The 21,971-nt window shown below is 41.0% G+C and overlaps 1 protein-coding gene across 8 annotated transcripts; it reads right to left on the reverse strand.

Moving 5' to 3' along the window:
* Positions 1-726: 726 nt before the first annotated feature.
* tm2d3 (TM2 domain containing 3) lies at positions 727-21,109 on the reverse strand. 8 transcript variants are annotated; one of them, XM_041178561.1, is made up of 8 exons: positions 20,989-21,109; positions 20,380-20,475; positions 20,029-20,186; positions 13,457-13,631; positions 12,665-12,740; positions 7,878-7,984; positions 3,467-3,559; positions 2,753-2,879 (listed from the first exon to the last, which is right to left on the reverse strand). In XM_041178561.1, exons 1-7 carry the CDS (start codon positions 21,053-21,055, stop codon positions 3,474-3,476), a joined length of 765 nt encoding a protein of 254 aa, XP_041034495.1. In that variant the 5' UTR covers positions 21,056-21,109; the 3' UTR covers positions 2,753-2,879; positions 3,467-3,473. The 8 variants fall into 8 exon arrangements, with proteins under 8 accessions (XP_041034494.1, XP_041034497.1, XP_041034490.1 ...); XM_041178560.1 differs by lacking the exons at positions 2,753-2,879; positions 3,467-3,559 and adding an exon at positions 727-830; XM_041178556.1 differs by lacking the exon at positions 7,878-7,984 and having other exon boundaries at positions 1,330-2,879.
* Between the last annotated feature and the right edge of the window lie 862 nt (positions 21,110-21,971).

Below are 21,971 nucleotides of genomic sequence, written 5' to 3' on the forward strand. Positions count from 1 at the left end.
AATCAAGTGCCACTTGAAAGCACTGTTGATGACCCCTGTTCATTACTTTACCGATAGTGTAGATTGATGGAACTGTAATTGGCTGGCTTGGTTTTGTCCCACTTTTATGTTCAGGACATGCCTTTGCAGTATCCAGTGCCTTCAGCGTTTCTTGATATATCGTGGAGTGAATCGAATTGGCTGAAGACTGGCATCTGTGATGCTGGGGAGCTCCGGAGGAAGCCGAGATGGAACATCCAATCGGCGCTTCTGGCTGAAGACTGTAGCAAATGCTTCAGCCTTACACATTTGGACTTGAAATACATTACTATAAATGACCGCAGCATAATTTAACAGGGAATGTGGAAGTAACTGAAAGATAAAGGTACAGAAAAACTCGGGTTGAGGAGCTGGTGAAGGCACAATTGACATATTTGCAAGGTGTATATGTTTCATGATTATTGTATTTTTAAAATGAGACGGCAACTTGGAACAAAGTGCATGGCCTACAAGCTACTAAACATCATTCCAATTCACAGTTAAAGATTACCAGAACTGCACATTAGAAAGAATTGAAATTGCCCAATTGGAACTAAAATAGAACTCCCCAATGTCCAAACATCAAGGATAGAGCAAACGGCAATAGATTTGCTCTTGCACTGAACTCATGCTTGACTTCGAGTAGAAGGCAAGTTGCATCAGGCCACTGCAGTATTTGGTTGCTTAGAAAAGAAAATGTAGGAGAAGGTAAAATTGGAAGCATCACAACAACCTGGAAACCTCCACACTGCAAACATTTCTACACTGTAGAGGTGAGATGGCTTTGTACAAAGGATGCAGATTTAAGGTATCTGGTGAAAGAAGCAGAGATGATATGAGGAAAAAAATAACAGCTATGCTCTGAAATGTATTATCTCAACTTTCCAGTATTTATCCAAATCCCTCTTGATTGGGAAAAATTTGCAGAGGAATGGGATAGCTCTTGCAAGAAGCCAGCATAGGCACAATGTACTTGTGTTATTCTATGATTCTAAGTCCTATAGCAATCCTCCAACCCTTGGTGGAATTCACAAAACCCATTTCAGCTACATTAGGTTCAGGACAAATCCAGCACAAGTTAAAACAGTTTACCAAAGAATTATTTAGGCATAAACATCCATAATGATTCTGAAATTCTTCCTTGCTGTTACATTACAAAGGCACACAGCTATTAACCTTCTCTGCTAGAAACGATGCTGTCAAGTCACAGTAGTGCAATTCAGGTATATTCAATAAGAGGCCTTCTCCCCACTTCCAGTCAATTAACTGATGTAATTTTAATGAGTCAAAAGGACATGAGACTTATTCAAATTATGGGTAATATTGATACAGCAATGTTTATTTTCACATTTTTGTAAGAATACAGTACAGTAAATCCCTTCGTCTCAATCCAGCTACCTGTAGCTCAGGCAATATTAGTAATCACAGAAGACCAGCCATCTTGATAAAAGTGTATAAATAAGAATTTACCATAATTTTCCTGCTGATTTTTAAGATGGTTTGAAACACCTGTACCAGGCTGCAGATGGTTGAAATTAGTGATCAATTTATCCTACTTCACTACATGTCTTAGAAAAGGATTATCAGCTGCATCGAAATCAGATTACAGCTCAGTTTGCTGCAACAGTGCCTGAGACTGGAGTTTCATTTTGATATTTGATTATTTACACAAGGATGCATCATTATATTAGATTATTCTAATGGTTAGATCACTCTTCTCCTGCTCTCCCATGCCACACAAGGGGGTTCCCATTATTGTATGCATCTGCTAATTCCACTCTCTGGCCAACATTCTGGTGCTGTCAGAAGCATAGTAACAGTTCTCCCATGGTTTTGAGTTCCCAGAGCAAAAGGTCAGATAAGCTCAATCCAGACTGCATTAGTTGTGTGTTACTCTCAGGCACGTAACCTAGCACACAGCCACGTGCAATTAAGTCAGAGGTTACTTTTCGACACTGAACTGAAATGGAAGCAAACAGGTATCCATCTCAATTCTAAAGGTACACCCTTCCACCCTCTCACCATGTTGTGCGACGTATCAGAAGTTATTGTGCTTTCATCATGGCACAACAATTCCAGTAAACAGCCCAGTTTGCTGGGCTGAAAAAGCCCACAATTTGGTGATGTGCAGTCCTGTGATTACCCTACCACCATTCACCACTCTTTATTTGCTTTTTTTCTATTATCTCGAGTGAAACGTAACTTATAGAAAAAGTTGTAATAAAGTGCCAAACAACTTCAAACTTTTTCAGCACTGTTCATGTCCAGGGAATTCCTTTTTTTGTGAAATTCCACTTCTTGACAGGATCATTACTTTGAATCAGTGTTTTTCTTGAAAATATTGGATCCTTGCCATACCAAATTGTCTGCAGCCCTCCACAGAAGGACTCAATCAAAATCTGCACAAATCAAGGGAATAATCAGTGGAAAAAGCAACAAACCACAACAGGGTCCCAGGGATGTCTTCACTGGTCATTTCAGTGATCATTAGCCAACAAAACCTGGAAGCAACAGGAAGCCAATGCATCTGGTTGAATTGTCCACAAATCATCTTGAAAATTATCTCCGTACAAATAGTGCACACAACAGCAGCACGCTTTCCCATCACTTTCCAGCAACTGTTGTTCCATAATTCCGTATGGCGCTGTCACTTGTACAATTCAGGGCCGTCGCGGGGCAAGGCTTCTTCTTCAGCTCAGATGTACAGAGAGCCGTCTGCAGGACCAACATATCCAATCCCAATCAGCAGCACATCAATCAACGTCCATATTCCAAGCCCTCCGAAGCTGAAGAGTTTGCCAAGACCCTCCTTCCACTGGCCCAAATAGAAGCGATCAGCTCCAAACCCTCCCAATGTGATGCTGAAATCAAATTAAAACTTCCATTAAATAAAAAGGAAATGGCAGTCAACAAGCAAAGGGTTCCCAGTTTTCCTCCCTGTTCTCACTACAGTGGCTGGCAGGAAAATATCATCATTTGATTTTCCTTTTGCTGCATCAGTAAAAGCATTTCCATGTGATACTGGGCTAAAGGTGCCTGATCACAGCTAAGAATGTACAATTAGTCTCATTGTTATATTAGAAGAGAAAAATAAGCCAGGATTCCTGCTATTCATCACTGTCAAGTGAACTCTGCTGGAACAAACATGTGAATGGACAGTGGGTGCACAGAATCAGATTTGTCCTGCAGTTTAATACTCTCCAGTACCTGCTGCCTGGGGTCCACACACAATTGCTGCTTAGAGGAAGTTCTCAGGTGGAGACTCTGTGGACCCCAGAGGATCAGAGTTTGTCTCTCATGCAAGTTATAAATCCAACCCTCCTATAATCAAGTTATAGAACCCAAGGAATCCAATTGCAACAAAGGTAAAGGATGGTTTGTGCCAAATATAGAATTATGGAATACCACGATACCCAAGATCACAGCACCAACACAAATTTTAAAATACCTTGCGTTCATAAACCTCCTTTGACACCCACTGCTCTGCCCCAAATTCTGCCAAAAATAAAGCCAAAAACGAAATATTCTGAATGCTGGAAATCTGAAATAAAAACAAAAAGTGCTGGAAGTACTCTGCAGGTTAGACAGCTTGTGGAGAGAAAAACAGTAAATGGTTCATGTCAATGAACTTTTATCAGAACGTCAACCTGAGACATTAAGTCTTTCTCTCTCTCCACAATCGCTGCCACGTATTTCCAGTACTTTTGGGTTTTAACGCAAAGAAACATACCCGCCGCATAAGAACAGGGAAAAAACCCTTTAAACAAATTCACAGCAAAAAGCTTGACCATATCACCTGTGACAAATTGAGCTGGACTGAAAACAGAATCTCTTCTGCAAATTTCAGTCTAAACTAAACCTGCTAAACTATGAACTAAAACAAATGCTATCAGGAAAAACAAGAAAGATAATGCTGGAGAGAGACATTGGTATATGAATTTATAAAAACTAGACCTTGGGAAGATGATACAATTTAGATAAGTTGGAGCACGGTCCTCCAGCAAAATGAAAAATCTTTTTCTCGGAAGACTGATTGCAAGGGACTTCACATGATAAGAACATAAGAAATAGGAGTAGGCCATTCAGCCCCTCAAGCCTGCCCCGCCATTCAATAAGATCATGACTGATCTGCCCCAGGCCTCAATTCCTCTATCATGCCAGCTCCTCATAGCCCTCAACTCCCCGATATTTCAAATACCTACCTTCTTAAATATTTTCAGTGATCTAGCCTCCACAACTCTCTGGGGTAGAGAATTCACTACCCTGTGAGAAGAAATTCCTTTGCATCTCAGTTTTAAATGAGTGTCCCTTTATTCTGTAACTATGTGCCCTAGTTCAAGATTCCCCCACTAGTGGAAACATCTTCTCAACGTCTACCCTGTCAAGCCCCTTCAGAATCTTGTACATTTCAATAAGACCACCCCTCATTCTTCTAAATTGTAATGAATAAAGGCCTAACCTGTTTAGCTGTTCTTGATAAGTCAACCCCTTCATCCCAGGAATCGGCCAAATGAACCTCTTTTGAACTCCGTCCAATGCCAGTATATCCTTCCTTAAATACAGGGACCAAAACTGTACACAATATTCCAGGTGCGGCCTCACCCTGTACAGTTGTATCAAGACTTCCTTATTTTTATACTCCAACCCCCTAGCAATACAGGCAAAAATTCCATTTGCCTTCTTAACTACTTGCTGCACCTGCATGCTAACTTTCTGTGTTTCATGCATAAGAACACAAAGATCCTTCTGTTCTGCCTTCTGGAAATCCAAATATACTACATCTACCAGTTCCCCTTTATCAACTCTGCTTGTTATATCCTCAAAGAACTCTAGCAAATTAGTCAAATATTATTTCCCTTTCAAAAAACCATGCTGACTCTGTTTGATTGCGTCAAGCTTTTCTAAATGTCCTGCTGTTCCTTAATAACGAAATCTAGCATTTTCCCAACAACAGATGATGGATGAATATTGGAAAAAGCAAAAGAAAGATGAACGGGTTTCTGGGAAGATTCAAACCCTTTGGTTTAAACAAAGGACGCAGAATATAATTGGGTATTGTGCTTTAAAAGATGTTTCATATAATGGTGTGGCTAGTCAATATAGTAACATTGCTGATCCTCTGAAAAGAGACACAAGAGGTTGAACACATCAGATTTTTACTGCAGTTGTGAGACCCCAACATTGCAACTGAAAGGACATGCCCGACCGAGCATCAGAAGTAGTCTGCAAACATTAGGAGCTGGTTACTTCAGGTGATTGTATGATTGCTGGTAACATATTTGAGCATTCTAATGCTAGATATTGTTAAAACATTTATTTGCTGGCAGTAAAGTAACAAAGCAACTTTTTTTTATTTTCCCTTTCTCAACCTTTTAAATCTGTAATCATTTTCTGAAGCCATTTTATTTTTTCTGTAAATTTTAAATCTGTAATATTGGGTACAAATAAACTAACCCCATTAAGCCCAACAACCATTTGAGTCATCAATTTATCATCTTGTAATTCGTGGGTTGAAACAAACTATTAGCCTGAGAGGGTCTTTAAAATAAGAAGGACATAGCCTCAAACTCCATTCCCTTGCCACTATCTCAGGTTGAACCAACCAGTTTATAATTTCAGCATTTTCATTTGAGCCTCCAACCAAATATCCTCTCCATCCCAAAAACAACCCACTTCCAAATCCGTAACATATGCACCCTCAATTCTGTCCATCTGCTGCTGAAATCCTCGCCCATGATCTATCACCTCATGATCTTCTTATTCCAATGCTCTGAGGTGATGAACAGATCATCCTATGAAGAGAAACTGAGTAAAATAGGATTTTTTCCCCTGCATTTCAAAAGAATGAGACACAATCTAAATGAAACATACAAAATTTTTATTGGGCTTGACACGATAGCTGTTGAGATGGGGAATCTAGAACACGGTATCAGACTCAGAATAAGAATCAGCCATGTAGGACCGTGGTGAGGAGGAATTTCATTCCAAGGCATATGTATCTATGAACTCGATCCCAAAGAACTTTAGATGGTCAGTATTTGAGTTTATTCAAGACAGAGATCAATAAGATTTTTAAGTACTAAGGGAAATGGGGATAGTGAGGGAAGGTGAGCTGAGGTAGAACAGTTATGATCCTACTGAATGCCAGAGCAGACCCGAAGAGCTAAATGGCATACTCCTGCTCCTATTTCTTACCTTTTTATGTTCTCTGCTGCCCACTCATCCTCCAATAAATTTGGCTAATCTAAATTTCTGCTGCCCAGATCCTAACTTGCACCATGTTCCATTCACCCATCACCCCTGTGCTTGTTGACCTACATTGGCTCCTGGTCCACCAACACAGTGAATTTAAAATGCTTATCCTTGTGTTCCAATCCATCCAAACATCGCCCTTCCCTGTCTTTGTAATCTGTTCCACCCATACAATCCTCAGTGATCTTTGCATTTCTACAGCTCTGACCTCCTTGTGCACCCTCTAGTTCCTTTGCCCCACCAATGGCTACTGTGCTTTTGACCATTTAGGCCCTATGCTCTGGTGTTCTTCCCCTAATTATCTGTGTGCCTCCAGCTCCCTCTCCTCCTTTAAATCTCTTCTTAAAATCTGACCAAGTTTTTACTCACCCCTATTATTAACTTCCTTTGGTGTTTTAATTTTTGTCAGATAATGCTTCTGAGACACACGTTGGGGCATACTTTTACATTAAAAGCACTATAATAACAACTTATAATTATATAGTGCCTTTAACATAACAAATAAGATATAAACATAATTGTACCAAGTAATCCTCCAATTATAAGAAGTCACTTTTTCCTGTACTGGTTCGTCTTTTTATTAGAAAATGTGCATTGCACCCATTATCTAAGTTGCACATAAAAGGAGTTTATATTACTCAAGCATAGAACCACAGTTTGTACAAATCCTCGGACGTAGTTTCATCATCGCTGCATCAAAATCCTGCAGCACTGCGGAAGTGCCTTCATTATACAGACAGCACAGTTCAAGAAGTTGCCACATCGTCGTTGCCTTCTCAAGAACAATTAGTGATGTGAAATTGCTGGCCTTGCCAGCAGCAATCATATGCAAAGAATTGTAGGTTGGAGAAATAAGTTCCATTACAGTCCCTGTACACTGACGAATATTCCAGGGGTTTTACTTTGGAGATTTTTACATGCTCCATAGACAATCTCTGCAGATCTCTGCAATTTGAGGGGAGGTCCAGAAGCACTCTCCAAATCTATATTAGCTGGGTGCACCAACTCACAAGCAATTAACAGCTGGCGGAGAATACAAAAAGTCAAGGGTATTTCAAGCAATTTGTAACTTGGAAGTAACAAAATCACTTGCCAGAACCAGGTTCTGAAAGTAAATAACATTTAATTTTTGGGCATTTATATCATGCGACCCCATTCAAACCAAACCCTGCAGAGAAAAAAAATCTCTGAAGTGGTAAGCGAACCAACAGGAAAGTCACGGGTTTGATTAAAATGTACATTCACGACACTGCAACAAGCCACCAGTATTAAAATGTTAGCTGCATTTTACTCTGTCCAAGGCTCACACTGAGACACTATTTATTGTACCACATTCATTGCCTTCACCTCCCCCCACCACTCTTTCCAATTTCATTTGTTGATATAGTGTGTGAAGAGTATACTCCACCAGTTAGCACCATCTATTTCATCAAACCAGAAGCTAAGCAAAATAAATGAACTATTTATAACATTTCAACAAACAAACATGAACCACATTCCTTTCTCAAATACAGACATTATTCAACTATATGCTTCAAAGATAGTTCTCAAATTATTTGCAAACATACGAGTGCCAGACCAGACTTATAAATGTCTAATGAACATACCTGAATTTTTTTTGAGGTAATTGACACGGTAGATAAGGAAGTGTCTATGGATGTTGGTTAAATAAGACTTCCAGAAGTTATTCGACAAGGCTCCAAGTAAGTCACTGCTAAAAATGAAAGCACGTGAAGCTGAAGGCACCCTATTAGCTCGGGATCGGTTTGGAGATTAGATACAGAATAAGGATGGATATGTACTAAATGTAGCGAGATGTAAATAGTAGTGTCCCCCAAGGATTATATTGGGGCCTGAGCCCTTGACTATATTAAAATGCGACTTGGTTGAAAGAATAGAGAACCATTCATCCAAGTTTGCTGATGATGCTAAGTTAGGTGGCATAGCAAATAGTGTCAATGGAAGCAGAAAGTTGCAAAGTCACAGATATGTTAAGTAAGTGGGCAAAACTGAGAAGGAGTTTAGAATAAAAGAAATTTGAAGGAGACCAAGCCAATGTTGTGTATAGCAAATATATTTTATTAATAGCAAACATAAAAGAAACAACAGCAGCCACAGAGTTAACAAATCAACTCAATCGCCAAGCATAATCCTTGTGCTGAAAAAGCGGTCCAGTGACAACCTCTACTGTTTACTATGTTGTAGGACAGTCAGAATATTGTGGGAAACTGACAGCTTGCTAGATGTAGTCAAGATTTCTTAAAATCACACTGGAATACCTAACCAATGCAAGTGAAGGCATTCTAGGCTACATCTTACAAGAACCAAGGTGGAAAATTGGACTTAAGATACAGATCAGACATGGGAGTATGTCAGTTAGCCACTGGAAACTGCTAGAACTATTTTAGATCTTTGTTAAGGAAGGAACTTGGCACATCTAATGCTTTGCAATAACCTGGGCACAGACTATTTCTAGAAAATACAGAGAAATAATGTCTCACCTTAAATATAACAAATTGTGAATAGGTCTATTTGATCCAAAAGGCATTCAACAAAGTTCCAATTAAGAGACTTTTAAAAAGGACAGCACATGGAGACATCCTATTGGCTTGGATAAGCAATGGGTTAGGAGATTGGAAACAATGTCAGGATAACACATATGCACTGCAATTGGCTGAATTTTTAAAAATTCATTTTATGGGATGTGGACATCACTGGCTAGGCCAGCATTTATTGCCCATCCCTAATAGCCCTTGAGAAAGTGGTTGTGAGCTGCCTTCTTGAACCGCTGCAGTCCCTGTGATGTAGGTACACCCACAGTGCTGTTAGAGAGGGGGTTCCAGGATTGTGACCCAGTGATAGTGAAGGAATGGTGATATATCTCCAAGGAGATGGTGGGTGGCTTGGAGAACTTCCAGGTGGTGGTGTTCCCATGTATCTGCTGCCCTTGTCCTTCTAGATGATAGCGATCATGGGTTTGGAAGATGCTGTCCAAGGAGGCTTGGTGAGTTTCTGCAGTGCATCTTATAGATGGTACACACTGCTGCCACCGTTCATCAGTGGTGGAGGGAGTGAATGTTTCTGAAAGTGGTGCCATTCAAGCGGGCTGCTTTGTCCTGGATGGTGTCAAGCTCCAGGAGTGCTGTTGGAGCTGCACTCATCCAGAGCAGTGGAGAGTATTCAATCACACTCCTGACTTGTGCCTTGTAGATGGTGGACAGGCTTCAGAAAGTCAGGAGATGAGTTACTCATCACACTATTCCTAGCCTACAACCTGCCCTTGTAGCCACAGTATTTATATAGCTAGTCCAGTTCAGTTTCTGGTCAATGGTAACCCAAGGTGATGATAATGCCATTGAATGTCACGGGGTGATGGTTAGATTCTCTCTTGTTGGAGATGACCATTGCCTAGCATTTGTGTGGTGCTAATGTTACTTGCCACTTGTCAGCCCAAGCCTGGATATTGTCCAGGTCTGGCTGCATTTGGGCATGGACTGTTTCAGTATCTAAGGAGTTACGAATGGTGCTGAATATTGTGCAATCCTCAGCAAACATCCCCATTTCTGACCTTATGATGGAAGGAAGGTCACTGATGAAGCAGCTGAAGATGGTTGGGTCTAGGACACTACCCTGAGGAACTCCTGCTGAGTTGTCCTGTAGGTGAGATGACTGATCTCCAACAACCACAACAATCTTCTTTTCTGCTAGGTATGACTCCAGCCAGTGGAGGGTTTTCCCTTGACTCCCAATGACTACAGTTTTGCTAGGGTCCCTTGATGCCACGCTCGGTCAAATGCTGCCTTGATGTCAAGGGCAGTCACTCTCACCTCACCTCTGGAATTCAGCTCTTTTGTCCAAGTTTGAACCAGGGCTGTAATGATGTCAGAAACCAAGTGACCTTGGCAGAACTCAAACCGAGTGTCATTGAGCAGGTTATTGCTAAGCAAGTGCCGCTTGACAACTGTTGATGACCCCTTCCCATTACTTTACTGATGATGGACAGTAGACTGATGGGGTGGTAATTGGCCGCATTGAATTTTACTGCTTTTTGTGTACAGGACATACTTGGGCAATTTTCTAGATTGAACTTCTGTTGTAGCTGTAGAGCTCTGGTTAAACCCCATCTGGAGAACTACATGCCGGTGTTGTAGCTGTACTGGAACAGCTTGGCTAGGGATGTGGCGAGTTCTGGAGCAGAAGTCTTCAGTACTATTGCCGGAATATTGTCATGGCCAATAGCCTTTGCAGTATCCAGTGCTTTCAGCTGTTTCTTGATATCACGTGGAGTGAATCAAATTGCTGAAGACTGGCATCTGTGATGCTGGGGACCTCCGGAGGAAGGTGAGATGTATCATCCGCTCGGCACTTCTGGCTGAAGATTGTTATGAGTGCTTCAGCTTTATCGTTATGCCAATAGTGTCTCCCGGGAATCTGTATTGGGGCCTCAGCTATTCAATACAATTCATATCTAACTTGATTAAAAGAATAACTTATATCCAAGTTTATTAACAACACTAAGTTAGGTAGTACAGTAAGTAGCGTGTATGGAAAGATGGGACGTCAAAGTTGCTAAGGTTCACTGATAGATTAAATGAACGAACAAAATTATAGCAGATGGAGATCAACATAGGAAAGGCTGGGACCATCCACTTCAGGCCCAAGGAGGATAGATTAAGAGTATTTTCTAAATAAGGAGAAGCAGGGAACTGTGAATGAGCAGAGACAGTTTAGGAATCCAACTAACCACTAAAAGCTAGTGGTCAGGTACAACAAAGGGACAGGAAGACAAAGGGATTGAACTTCTGTTGTAGCTGTAGAGCTCTGGTTAAACCCCATCTGGAGAACTACATTCAGTTAAGAGCACCATACCTCAAAAGAATATTTGACCTTGGAAGGGGTACAGAGATGATTCACCAGAATTATACCGGGCTTAAAAGGATTAAGTTACAAGGACAGGTTACATAGACTAAGCTTGTATCCCTTTGTATATGGAAAATTAAGGGGTGATATAATTAGATGTTTCATATAGGATAAAGAGAGAGAAACTCTCCCCTCTGGCAGGACAGTCCAGAACATGGAGACAAATCCTTATAATTAGAGCTAAGTTGTTTTGTTTTCTCTTAATTCTTTGATGGGATGTGCATGTCACTGACAAGACCAGCATTCGTTGCCCATCCCTAATTGCCCTTGTACTGAGTGGCTTACTAGGCCATTTCAGAGAGCAGGATCACAGAATCACACAGTGCAGAAGAGGCCCTTCGGCCCATTGACTCTGCACCGACACGTCAATCACATTGCTGGGGATCTGGAGTCACATGTAGACCAGACCAGGTCGGGATGGCAAATTTCTAGGACATTAGGGAACCAAATGGGTTTTTAATGACAATCGATGATAGTTTTACTAATACTGAAACTAGCTTTCAATTCGATTCTTTTTATTGAATTTAAATTCCACCAGCTGCTGTGGTGGGATTTGAACCCATGTTCCCTGGGCATTACCTTGGGCCCCTGGGTTACTAATCCAGTGACACTGCCACTACGCCACCATCTCCCCCTATTCAGGGGCCATGAAAGGAAGACTTCTTCAAACAACAGATAATGAAAAACTGGAACTTGCCCCAAAAAAGCTGTTGAAGTCAACTGAAAATGTCAAAGTAATATTGGCAGACTGTAGTTCCTCTCTTTAGATGCTGCCAGACCTGCTGAGTTTTTCGAGGTATTTTTATTTTTTGTTTTTGACAGATTTTTGTTAGGCAAGTGTACTATGGGTTACAGGAGCAAAGTGGGTAGATGGGAGTTAATAATCAGATCAACCATAATCCAAGTGAACGTTAGAACAGATTTGGGAGCTGAATGTCCTCCTCCTGTTCTTCTGAATTTACTGTTCAGTATTTCTGAACCCTTTCTGGATCTTGGAAAGTCCTACAGCAAGACTGGAACTGGATATACCACAGTAAGTGACACCAATACAATAATTTCTGTTGCAAGGATCTGCACCAATCCCAGAAATAACCATTATATGGTCGACATTATATTTAACAAATATACTGAGTTCAACAACCTGTACAAATCATTTCACCTGGCACCATAGCCATCATCACTATTACTTGTCTCTTGCAACCATTACAGGTGGGAAATAAGTGGGAAGGAAGAGCAGGTTGATTCATACTAATGGATGTATACTTCTTAGTGGAAGTGAAACTCTCTATAAGCTATCATGAGTACAGAGCAGTCTCATTCTTGCAAAGACAAATCTTCTTCTAGTATCATCCAGGATGAATAACAGGTCACCCAATGGCGATCAGCTTTTGACAAGAGCAAGGAAAAGATTGAAAACAAGTCTTCAGACAGGGACCTCAGCCAAGAAACAACATATTTCATCTCACAGTCTCACCTTAGAGCCAAAGCAGTTGACCATTTGTAACCCCCTGTCCAATTGCAATACATCTTCTTTTGAAACGTACGATTACCTGATGAATATAAAAATCACTTCAATCTGAAAGTCAAAGAGTTCACACATCATAGTTACTTATATCAAGGTATCCTGTGTCTGTATGTTGAAAATCAATTACAAAAGAATGCTTACAACCTGAAAAAAACAAAAAAAACTAAAGAATAACAGTCACAAAAACGTACTGTCAAGTTTTAGCACATTGTTTAATCCCCCCCAACATTAAATTGGTTCAGATCCACTTGTACAAAACCCACAAGGTACAGCTATTAGTTGGCCAAGTAAATGAGTGTACCACTAAACAGACAAAGTCAACCCAGTTTTGATCGCTAGTCTTTGTTGAGTTAATTGATCGTGAGCTGCACTGATAAGGTTAGCATTGGTCTTGACAGCCGAGGAAATCAGAGGGGGATTTGATCCAGATTTATCTAACTAGAGCTTAATAGAACTGTAGCATCACTTCTGACCCTTTGTATTCTAACACTTTAGATACAAAACTCAGCACTCCATTCGTCTTTCCGATTATTTTCTATATGTATCTGATATTTTAATAATCCATGTACATGGACCTAAGTCTCTTTGGACTTCAACTGTTTCTAGCTAGGTATTCTACTGCCAATAATCAGCGGAAACTAACATTTTCATTTGAAAAAAACTGCAGCTATTTGATCTCTCTTTCTCCATATTTCTTTTAGACACACCCTTCTCACCAGCTCTCCCTAAAAGGCTACTTACCAAGACAATGCACATGTTCCAAAGTCGTGCAGTTGGAAATGAAATATTCTCGCGGGCACTGCACTGTCTTGCATTTGGTGGTTTCTTTGCACTGGTACTCAGTAGGTGGCAGCTGCCAACAGAACCGGCAGATCATTGTAATTTGAAATGTTTTCTGTTCCACCTTATTTTCATCCTGAGTGTGAAAAGAGCGAGATACGAAAACAAATAAGGGAAGAAATGAATGATTATATAGAAGTTCCTATGAATTCTGTTACACCCATGTAGTTATGACCACGAATTTATGAAGATGATGGACACCTAACCTTTAAAAAGCAGAATGAAAATGGACAATTTATCTTGGCACAGGGTGTCATGTGTTTGCTGCTAATGTGAATTAACCTCATCAGTGCAGCTCACAAGATCAATTAACTCAGCAGAGACCATCAATCAAAACTGGGTCAACTTGTCTGTTTAGTTGTCCCATGGGGTGGTATACTCATTTACTCGGTCAACTAGTAGCTGTACCTTGCGGGTTTTGTACAAGTGGATCTGAAACTGCAAACACGTGAAACTGCCTTAACCAGAAGTAGCTTAAATGTAAATGACTTCTTAGACAGTCCACTGAAGAGACATGTCAGAAAGATATTAATGTATATAACGTTACTGGAAATTATTTTAAATTGGACTTGTAGTAGGGTCTGTGTCTGTGGGTGCGGGTGTGAGTGTGTGTCTTAATTGGATTAAAGCCAGCTAGTCTGGTGTTATGATGCATAGTAGTTTTGAGGTGTTAAACAGTAAGGTAGAGGGCACATTTGCATTTTGTTGAATAAACCATTCGAAGGGAGTGAAATCTTGCACCTAGCTAGGAGATACCAAGCGATATGTTTATATTACTAATTAAATTGGTGCTATGAAAGGGGTTTTATTGTTAGAAGAGGTGGAGTTCAAAGGGCCTGGTTATACAATAAGAATTTACATTCAAAGGGAAGGCTAGGTATACACAGAAGAGTTTTATGTGCAGGTCAAGAGGCATGCTGCCTGTAAGCCTACAACTTTGCAAAGGAACCAAACTGAAAGGAACCTCATTTTGAATTGGTTAGATAAAATGTGCTTTGCCTGTTGTCTGTTTATGTCTATGGGTTATTCTAGCCTTGAAGATATTTACCTCGGAGTGATTAATTTGGGGATTTGTTTACAAGTTAATATGATAGTAATTTGTAGACATGTCTATGTGTTTAATTCCTTGTAAGTTATTAAATGTTTAATCTAATTTATATAAAAAACCTCTGGAGGCTTGGTGGTTTCATTTCTGAATTCAGAGCTGCATCTCAAACATACCAATTGAAAATATAGGTTATGACAGTTCTTCAAAGTTTCCCTCTGGGATTTTAAATAATTCAGCTTTTACGAACTGCTGCGTCATAAAAGACATTAAAGATGCAACAAAATCTCTCCAGTGGAGTTAACAGCTCCTATTGTTTAAATGTCTACAGAAGCTAATAAATAATGGATGCCCAGACTTAGTGGCTGCAGTCTGAAATTCCACAAAAATAGGTGAGGAAAACCATTTGACCACAATGAGATGCAAATAGGTAAGATTCAAATACCATTGTGCATCCATGTTAATGTAGTCAGGAGCCTTTTTTTTTTGGACAATGGGACCACCGATAATGTGGTCACATGACTAGAAACTAGCTTTTTGAAACACCTTATTCAGTCACAGCTTGAGCAGCCGAGCATGGGATAGTCTGGGATAGAGACCAAGGAGGGAGAAATCTTACCCAGAAAAGGAAGATTAAAAACAAAAAAACTGCGGATGCTGGAAATCCAAAACAAAAACAGAATTACCTGGAAGAACTCAGCAGGTCTGGCAGCATCGGTGGAGAAGAAAAGAGTTGACGAAAAGGAAGATCCCTGTCTAGGAAATTCACCCCAGGCACAGAATTGGGGCTAAAACAAAAAATGCTGTAAAAACTCAGCAAGTCTAACAGCATCTGTGGAGAGAAAGACAGAGTTAACATTTCAAGCTTTGAAGAAGAGTAATATGGGCTCGAAACGTTAACTCTTGTCTTTCTCTCCACAGGTGCTGTCAGGCCTGAGTTTTTCCAGCATTTTTTGTTTTTGTTTCAGATTTCCAACATCCGCAGTATTTTGCCTTTATATTATTACAGAAGTGGGGCTATGCTTTTATCTTCAGATTATATCTTCACTGTAGGGGCTCAACTACAACTTCAACTGGAGCAAAGCTAGAAACCTGATGTTGCATACAGCAAGCCACTGTAAGTTCATCATCAGAATCTTCCAACCTCCACTGACTTCAGTGAACCAAGAGTGAACCAAACTGAAACTAACTTACAGGCTGACTCCCATATAATTAGGCTAAGTGCTAAAAGGAGAATTTGTGCGTTCTCTAATGATTAAAAACTTAGCATTAGCAGATGTGAATTGGCCAAAAAGAAATCCTCAGGCCTGCAATATTTCCAGCTACCATTATGAGCACTGATAGCAAAAATGACTTTCTGCACGCTTAAGAAACCTAAGTACATGTGGCATATTTTCTTTTGTATGTGTGCCTTATGTGAGTGAGTGGGTGCTGGTACATTTTGGATGTTGAGAAAAATAAATATTTATTCTTTCTTTTAATTTAAGCTTACAAGAAAGCCTATCTTGTACCTTCTTCTTGAAAGTCACAGCACTCAAGGGATTAAAACACTTCTTTAAAACACATATTGTCGCAGTTAGTTGAGAGTGGAAAAAAGGGGGAACCATCCTACTTTATCTCCCCTGTCCATAACAAGTCCCAAGTTTCATTTCCAGTACACGCAACATTAACTGATCTAAGTCACAGCATCTTTTACAATTTATCTCACCAACTGAGCTATGAGGGAGTCTCAGTCCTGACCCCATCTAGTCAGGGATCCCAGTCCTGACCCTTATTTATCAATCCTTCAGCAACAACGTTCCCCTTCCCTCATAGGATCATGAATCGTTCTGGTTCACCAGTACAACCACTGGTACTAAGAGTGGGGTGGGTGAGGGGTCACTAATGCCCATGGAACTGTATCCCAACAAGATGAGAGAACAAAAGAGAGAAAATCATCAGCAGGTGCTTCCACCAAGAGGACATGACTGATTAGTTCAGTGGCCAGCAGCAAGAAGGCAACTGCCTCATAGCAAGCTATCAGCACTCAGCCTTTAAACATGGTACACAAGTAAAGGCAGATAGAAAATGCTAAACTAAAAATGAATAGTAAAACATTAACAAGTGAAGAGGCCACTCAGTACAGCGCACTTCTCTGCCACGCTGTGTTAACTCAATGTTGTTACGATTACTTTTCCTTGAGGCTTTTCCCTGCTTGGTTGATGATCTGTAACTACAAAAGAGCTTCCACCTCACTGAGGTGGCTTTAGGCCAATCCACATCCAACAACCTGCTCTGAAAACTCTGCTTAGATTTTGACAGCCGTGACAAATTCCACCACAGCCTAAATAAAACAAACAATAATATTCCAAAAAAAAAGTAAATTTGCCCTCTCTCACAATGTTAATAGATCCATCAAAAAATTCCAGGACCCTGTTATAAATGCCTAGTTCCTGGTAATATTTTAGAGGTAAATTTTAGTTCTGGGAAAATTAAAAAGTTAACTGCTGAAAATGGTATAAATGCAACTAAAGCAATTTTAAGATTATTACACTTAAAATGTAACACCTTTATTCAACAAGGAAGGGAGACAGAAAGCACGAAACAGGCCAGTTAGCCTAACATCTGTCATAGGGAAATTGCTAGAATCCATTATTAAGGAGGTTATAGCAGGATACTTCGAACATCCTAACTTGATCAAGCAGAGTCAACATACATTTGTGAAAGGGAAATTGCATTTAACTAATTTATTAGCGTTTTGTTGAGCAAGTAACAAGCAAGGTGGATTCGGGGGAACTTGCAGATGTGGTGCACTTGGATTTCCAGAAGCATTTGATAAGGTGCCAAATCAAAGGTTACTACACAAGATATTACATGGTGCCGGGAGTAACATATTAGCATGGATAAAAGATTGGTTAGCTAACAGGAAGCAAAAAGTAGGGATAAATGCGTCTTTTTTAGGTTGCGAAGCTGTAACTAGGGGAATGCCAGAGGGATCAGTGCTAGGGCCTCATTTTGTTACAATCAAACAATGATTTGGATGAAGGGACTAGTTGTATGGTAGCTAAATTTGCTAATGACATCAAGACAGGTAGGAAAATAAGTTGTCAAGAGGAGGTAGAGTGACTTCGAAAGGATATAGACAAGTTAAGCGAGTGGGAAAAAATTTAGCAGATGGAGTATAACGTGGTAAAATGTGAACTTACCCTCTTTTGCAATAAGAATTACAAAAAAATATACTATTCAATTGGAGAGAGATTGCAGATTTCGGCGGTGCAGAGGGATCTGGGCATTCTGCTACAAAAATCACAAAAAGTTAGCATGCAGGTATAGCAAGTGGTTAGGAAGGCAAATCGAATGTTGGCATTTATTGCAAGGGGAATGGAATATAAAAGTAGGGAAGTTTTACTGCATGTTAGCCAGTTCCTGGCAGATAAGTATTGCTGTTAGCTGTCTCTGCATCACTGGGGCTCAGAAGACCCAGGAACCATTTTATAACTCAATACAGTTAGGGCTCAGGAGAAGACCTGAGGAGCTGGGAAGGAGGCAGATGATCACTGGCTCAATGCTAGAAAGGGTTAGAGCTCTGAAAAACCTGAGGAGCCAATTATAGCTTGGCGTAACTGCGGAGATTGGAGCTTGGTGAAATTCAGGGCAGTGCCAGCCCAGTGAAGCTAACTGGCTATGAAAGAGTTGAAATTGTGTTGGTAAGTAGAGGCTGGAATGCAGACTCGGAAATCCAGGGGAGCAGTGTCTTGGGAGATGAGATTGAAATCCTGGGAGGCGTGCAGTTATTGAGTTAGCCTGAGCTGAAGCGGCTTTGAGGGAATTCAAAGGCTTGATCTTTAAAATTGAAAAGTTTAGAGACCCTCGTGAGGCAGACAGAGTTTCAACAAGGTTGGTTGACTCAGTGTTTATTGACGCCTAGATGGGTTGCTGAGAAATCCGTGGGACCTGCCTTGATGCATTTGCTATTTTATGTGTGGTATATGCCTGTTAATTCATATTTACTCATGTTAATTCTTAAAGTTGGAGTATAAGATAGATATTGTAAATTATTTCTTCAAAACCTGTGGTTTATTCTCTTAGCAAGTGTCTTTGAATCTCAAACGTTGTCTATTTTAAACAAAATGTTACTGGTCCCTCATTGGATCTTCCCAAAAACTTGATGTCTGGTCTAGAATCAAAAAAATCTGGATCTGTACCTTCACCAAAAACTGATCAATTTTCCTTTGGGCCATACCTTATCTGTATACCAAGTTTCAATGAAATCCATCCTGATGACTGCAAGATGAAAAGCTTGGACATTTCAGCAATCCTCAAGTTCTGTACTACCAACCAACTATTTGAATTCTACTTTTATTTGTGCAATGTCACTCACTTCAACCTCACCATCCCAAAAACCCTAATCCAAACTTTGTCTGCCAAACTCAACTTCTCAAAACTCTCAACAATGTTTTAGACAAAAATCAATCAATTGTATTGTTTCTGAGTCCAGCCTGACTGATCTCCATTTCCCCATCCCCCAAGAGAATGAATTAAAAATCCAACTGCTACAAGACCTACATCTTCATCACAAGGACTGCAGCTGAGGAGAAAAACTATTTAACAAGGAAGCAATTAATCTTATGGAGAAGCTGAGCTCAGCAAACAAGGGCAAGTGGGCAAGACAGAACAGGAACTAAAGACTGTTGTTCAGGATGAAAGTGGGTCAGAGTTTACAATAAGCAAGGAAAAACGCAGAAAGGAGACAAGACAGCTGAGTGGCTCCTAGTCTTGATAATAAATAAATGCATGAGCTTCTTGTACCTTCTTTATGGAGATGGTCTGTGGTGGTGAAATTAAGTTAGGGATTTTCTTTGATTTCCAGGATGATTTTGAAGCAGGAAGTGCTCTTAACAGAGCAAAGTGAAGCCCAAAAGCACCAAATGTGATGACAGATAGATGGGTAAACCAGTTGTGTGGCAAATACATTCATGCCTTGAGAGGAAAAATGAGTGCCATACCAGGGAAAACTGACTGTGATGAGAAACAGAGACAGTTTTTTCTGAAGTCAATAGCATCACAGGTGGAGATGAGGGAGGGGCTTCACAAAACAACAGTTGGAAAGGTGTCATGCACAAATCCTACGCATCCCCCACCACTCCTCCATTCCAGAATTGACAGAGCCTCAACACCTCAATGCTCCGCTCACTGGAGCTCTGTACATTGCTACTCCTCTCCCTGGGTTCAAATATCTACCCTTTCACCCATAGTCAACACTGCTAATTCTTCGACTAGTACTCAGTCTATTTTCCCAGTATGAAGCAACATGTAAAGTTTACTTTATTAAATATGCTATATTCATAATTGTTTTAACAACTTATAGTAAACAAAACTAAAGTAGGGCCAAAAATTTAATGATATTTATTTCCACAATCCCCAGACATTGTACAGAAGGTTTACTTACTGTGCAATGTACACGTGGCTTGACTGTACAGTTGAATGATACATCCTTTCCATAGGTGCAGTTCCAAAGCTGCATACAATTCATACAAACTGGGTCCAATTTGACACACAATCCAGCACTGGGGCACTTTGACAGGTAAGACGGTTCTGTGGTTATTGCTAGAAACAGTCACAGGCAAGAGTTGCATAGAATCATCACTGTGTCAAAGGCAAGCCACAACTTACATTCAGACAGATCTCATATTCTACTTTAAGAAACATTATTGCTATGAGTCTATTTTTAACAAACATTAGCTTTAGAACAGGAGTAACAAGAAGACAGAAGTTACATTTTTATTCTATATTTCCTTACAGTCTGCTAGATGAGCAGGCGTGGTGCCTAGGGTGGATGGAAATACAGCATCTTTGGGTGACAGCATTCCGTCAGGTTCCTTGGTGCTCAGGGAATCTGTTGGAGAATATTTACACTGTGTGTCAGGCTGAAACTTGTGTATCATCCACCAAAATACCAGCATCACTTCAGAAACAGGCCATGCACCACCATGTCTCGTAGTAAATAAACTCAGCAGGACAACAAAGTTCTGTCAGGCGTCAACAGTATGTAAGGTGCCAGGGAAAGGAAACCTGAGGGTAAGGCGGGCGGGCGGGGGGGGTGGGGCAGAAGATCTGGAAAGGACTGAAATGTCTTTTCCCCTGTCAGGTATGATTCCCTCACAGACTCGGCGGGCAGGGCAAACACTGGCCGCTCAGCCTGTCTTAACAATCGCCGGGAGGGGTGTAGGTTAATCTCACCCTCGGGCCTGTCTCTGGTCGGGACACGGAGCGGCCGCACCGCCATCACGCAGCCCGAGCGACAGATTTCCTCTCTCTCTCTCACTCTCTCACTCTCACACTCTCACACACACACTCACACAGCCGCCACTTGAACATGATCGCGGCCTCCCCACCTCCCACAACTCACCGCCCCTCAGCAGCCCGAGCAACTGCCACAAAACCAAAAACCGATCCAGAAGCTTCCACACCGCCATCGCGCCCGACCTGGAGCCGATGGCCTCCCTGGACTAAGTCGCCAATCACAGCCGACGCAAAGTGAACCAATCACAGCCGACGCAAAGTGAACCAATCACAGGCTGCGCAAAGTGAACCAATCACAGGCCGCACAGGGAACGCTAACCAATCACAACCTGCTTACACGTTAATTAGCCAATTAGTCAGCGAGAACAGCTAGCCAATCATAACTTGAATACACAGAAGGCCACCAATAACAGGGCGTATACGCTGTCACGAGTGGAAATGAGGAAGTGAGAACCAAAGAAAGGCTACAGCCCAGGAGAGGGCAATTTGGCTTGTGGTGACCCTGGGGAAAAGAACTGCAATAGTCTCACTGCCTCACCCTTTCCCTGTGTCTATGCAGTGTTTTTCTCTTCAGGTGCTTAGCCAATTCTCTCTTAGATCCATGCTTGAATCTCCCTCCACCACACTCAGACATGGCATTCAGATTACAACCACTCCATAAAAATGCTTTCCTCATGATGCCATTTTTGTTTTTTTTTTTGCCAGTCACCTCAAACTGCTGACCTATGTGACTGTGATTGCACTGGAGAGGGTGCAGAGGTGGTCGGAATCTGGAACATGCTGCTTGAGGGTGTGGTAGCAACAGGAACGCTCGCAACATTTTAGTAGTATTTAGATGAGCACTTGAAATGCCATAACATACAGGGCTACGGGGCAAGTGCTGTAAAATGGGATTAAAACAGGTGCTTGATGGCAGGCATGGACATGATGGGCCAAAAGGCCTGTTTCTGTGCTGTATAACTCGATGACTCGTTCTCAATCCTTCCATCAAGGGCAACAGTTTCTTTCTAGAGTGCCATTACGTCCAGTTTTATCCAGGACCTCCCAATTTTGAGCTAGTCCACCCACTGTCTGATATCAGATGGCTTT

Source organism: Carcharodon carcharias, chromosome 32 (genome assembly GCF_017639515.1).
Source record: "Carcharodon carcharias isolate sCarCar2 chromosome 32, sCarCar2.pri, whole genome shotgun sequence".
NCBI lineage: Eukaryota > Metazoa > Chordata > Chondrichthyes > Lamniformes > Lamnidae > Carcharodon > Carcharodon carcharias.

Excerpts from the sequence above, each read along its gene's own strand:
- tm2d3 (XM_041178556.1), bottom strand. The coding sequence starts at position 21,055 with ATGGCGGTGTGGAAGCTTCTGGATCGGTTTTTGGTTTTGTGGCAGTTG. Across the intron at positions 20,476-20,988 it reads GCTCGGGCTGCTGAGGGGCG|ATTCCCTGAGCACCAAGGAA; the intron begins GTGAGTTGTGGG and ends ATTCTCCAACAG. Across the intron at positions 13,632-20,028 it reads AGCCACGTGTACATTGCACA|GATGAAAATAAGGTGGAACA; the intron begins GTAAGTAAACCT and ends TTTCACACTCAG.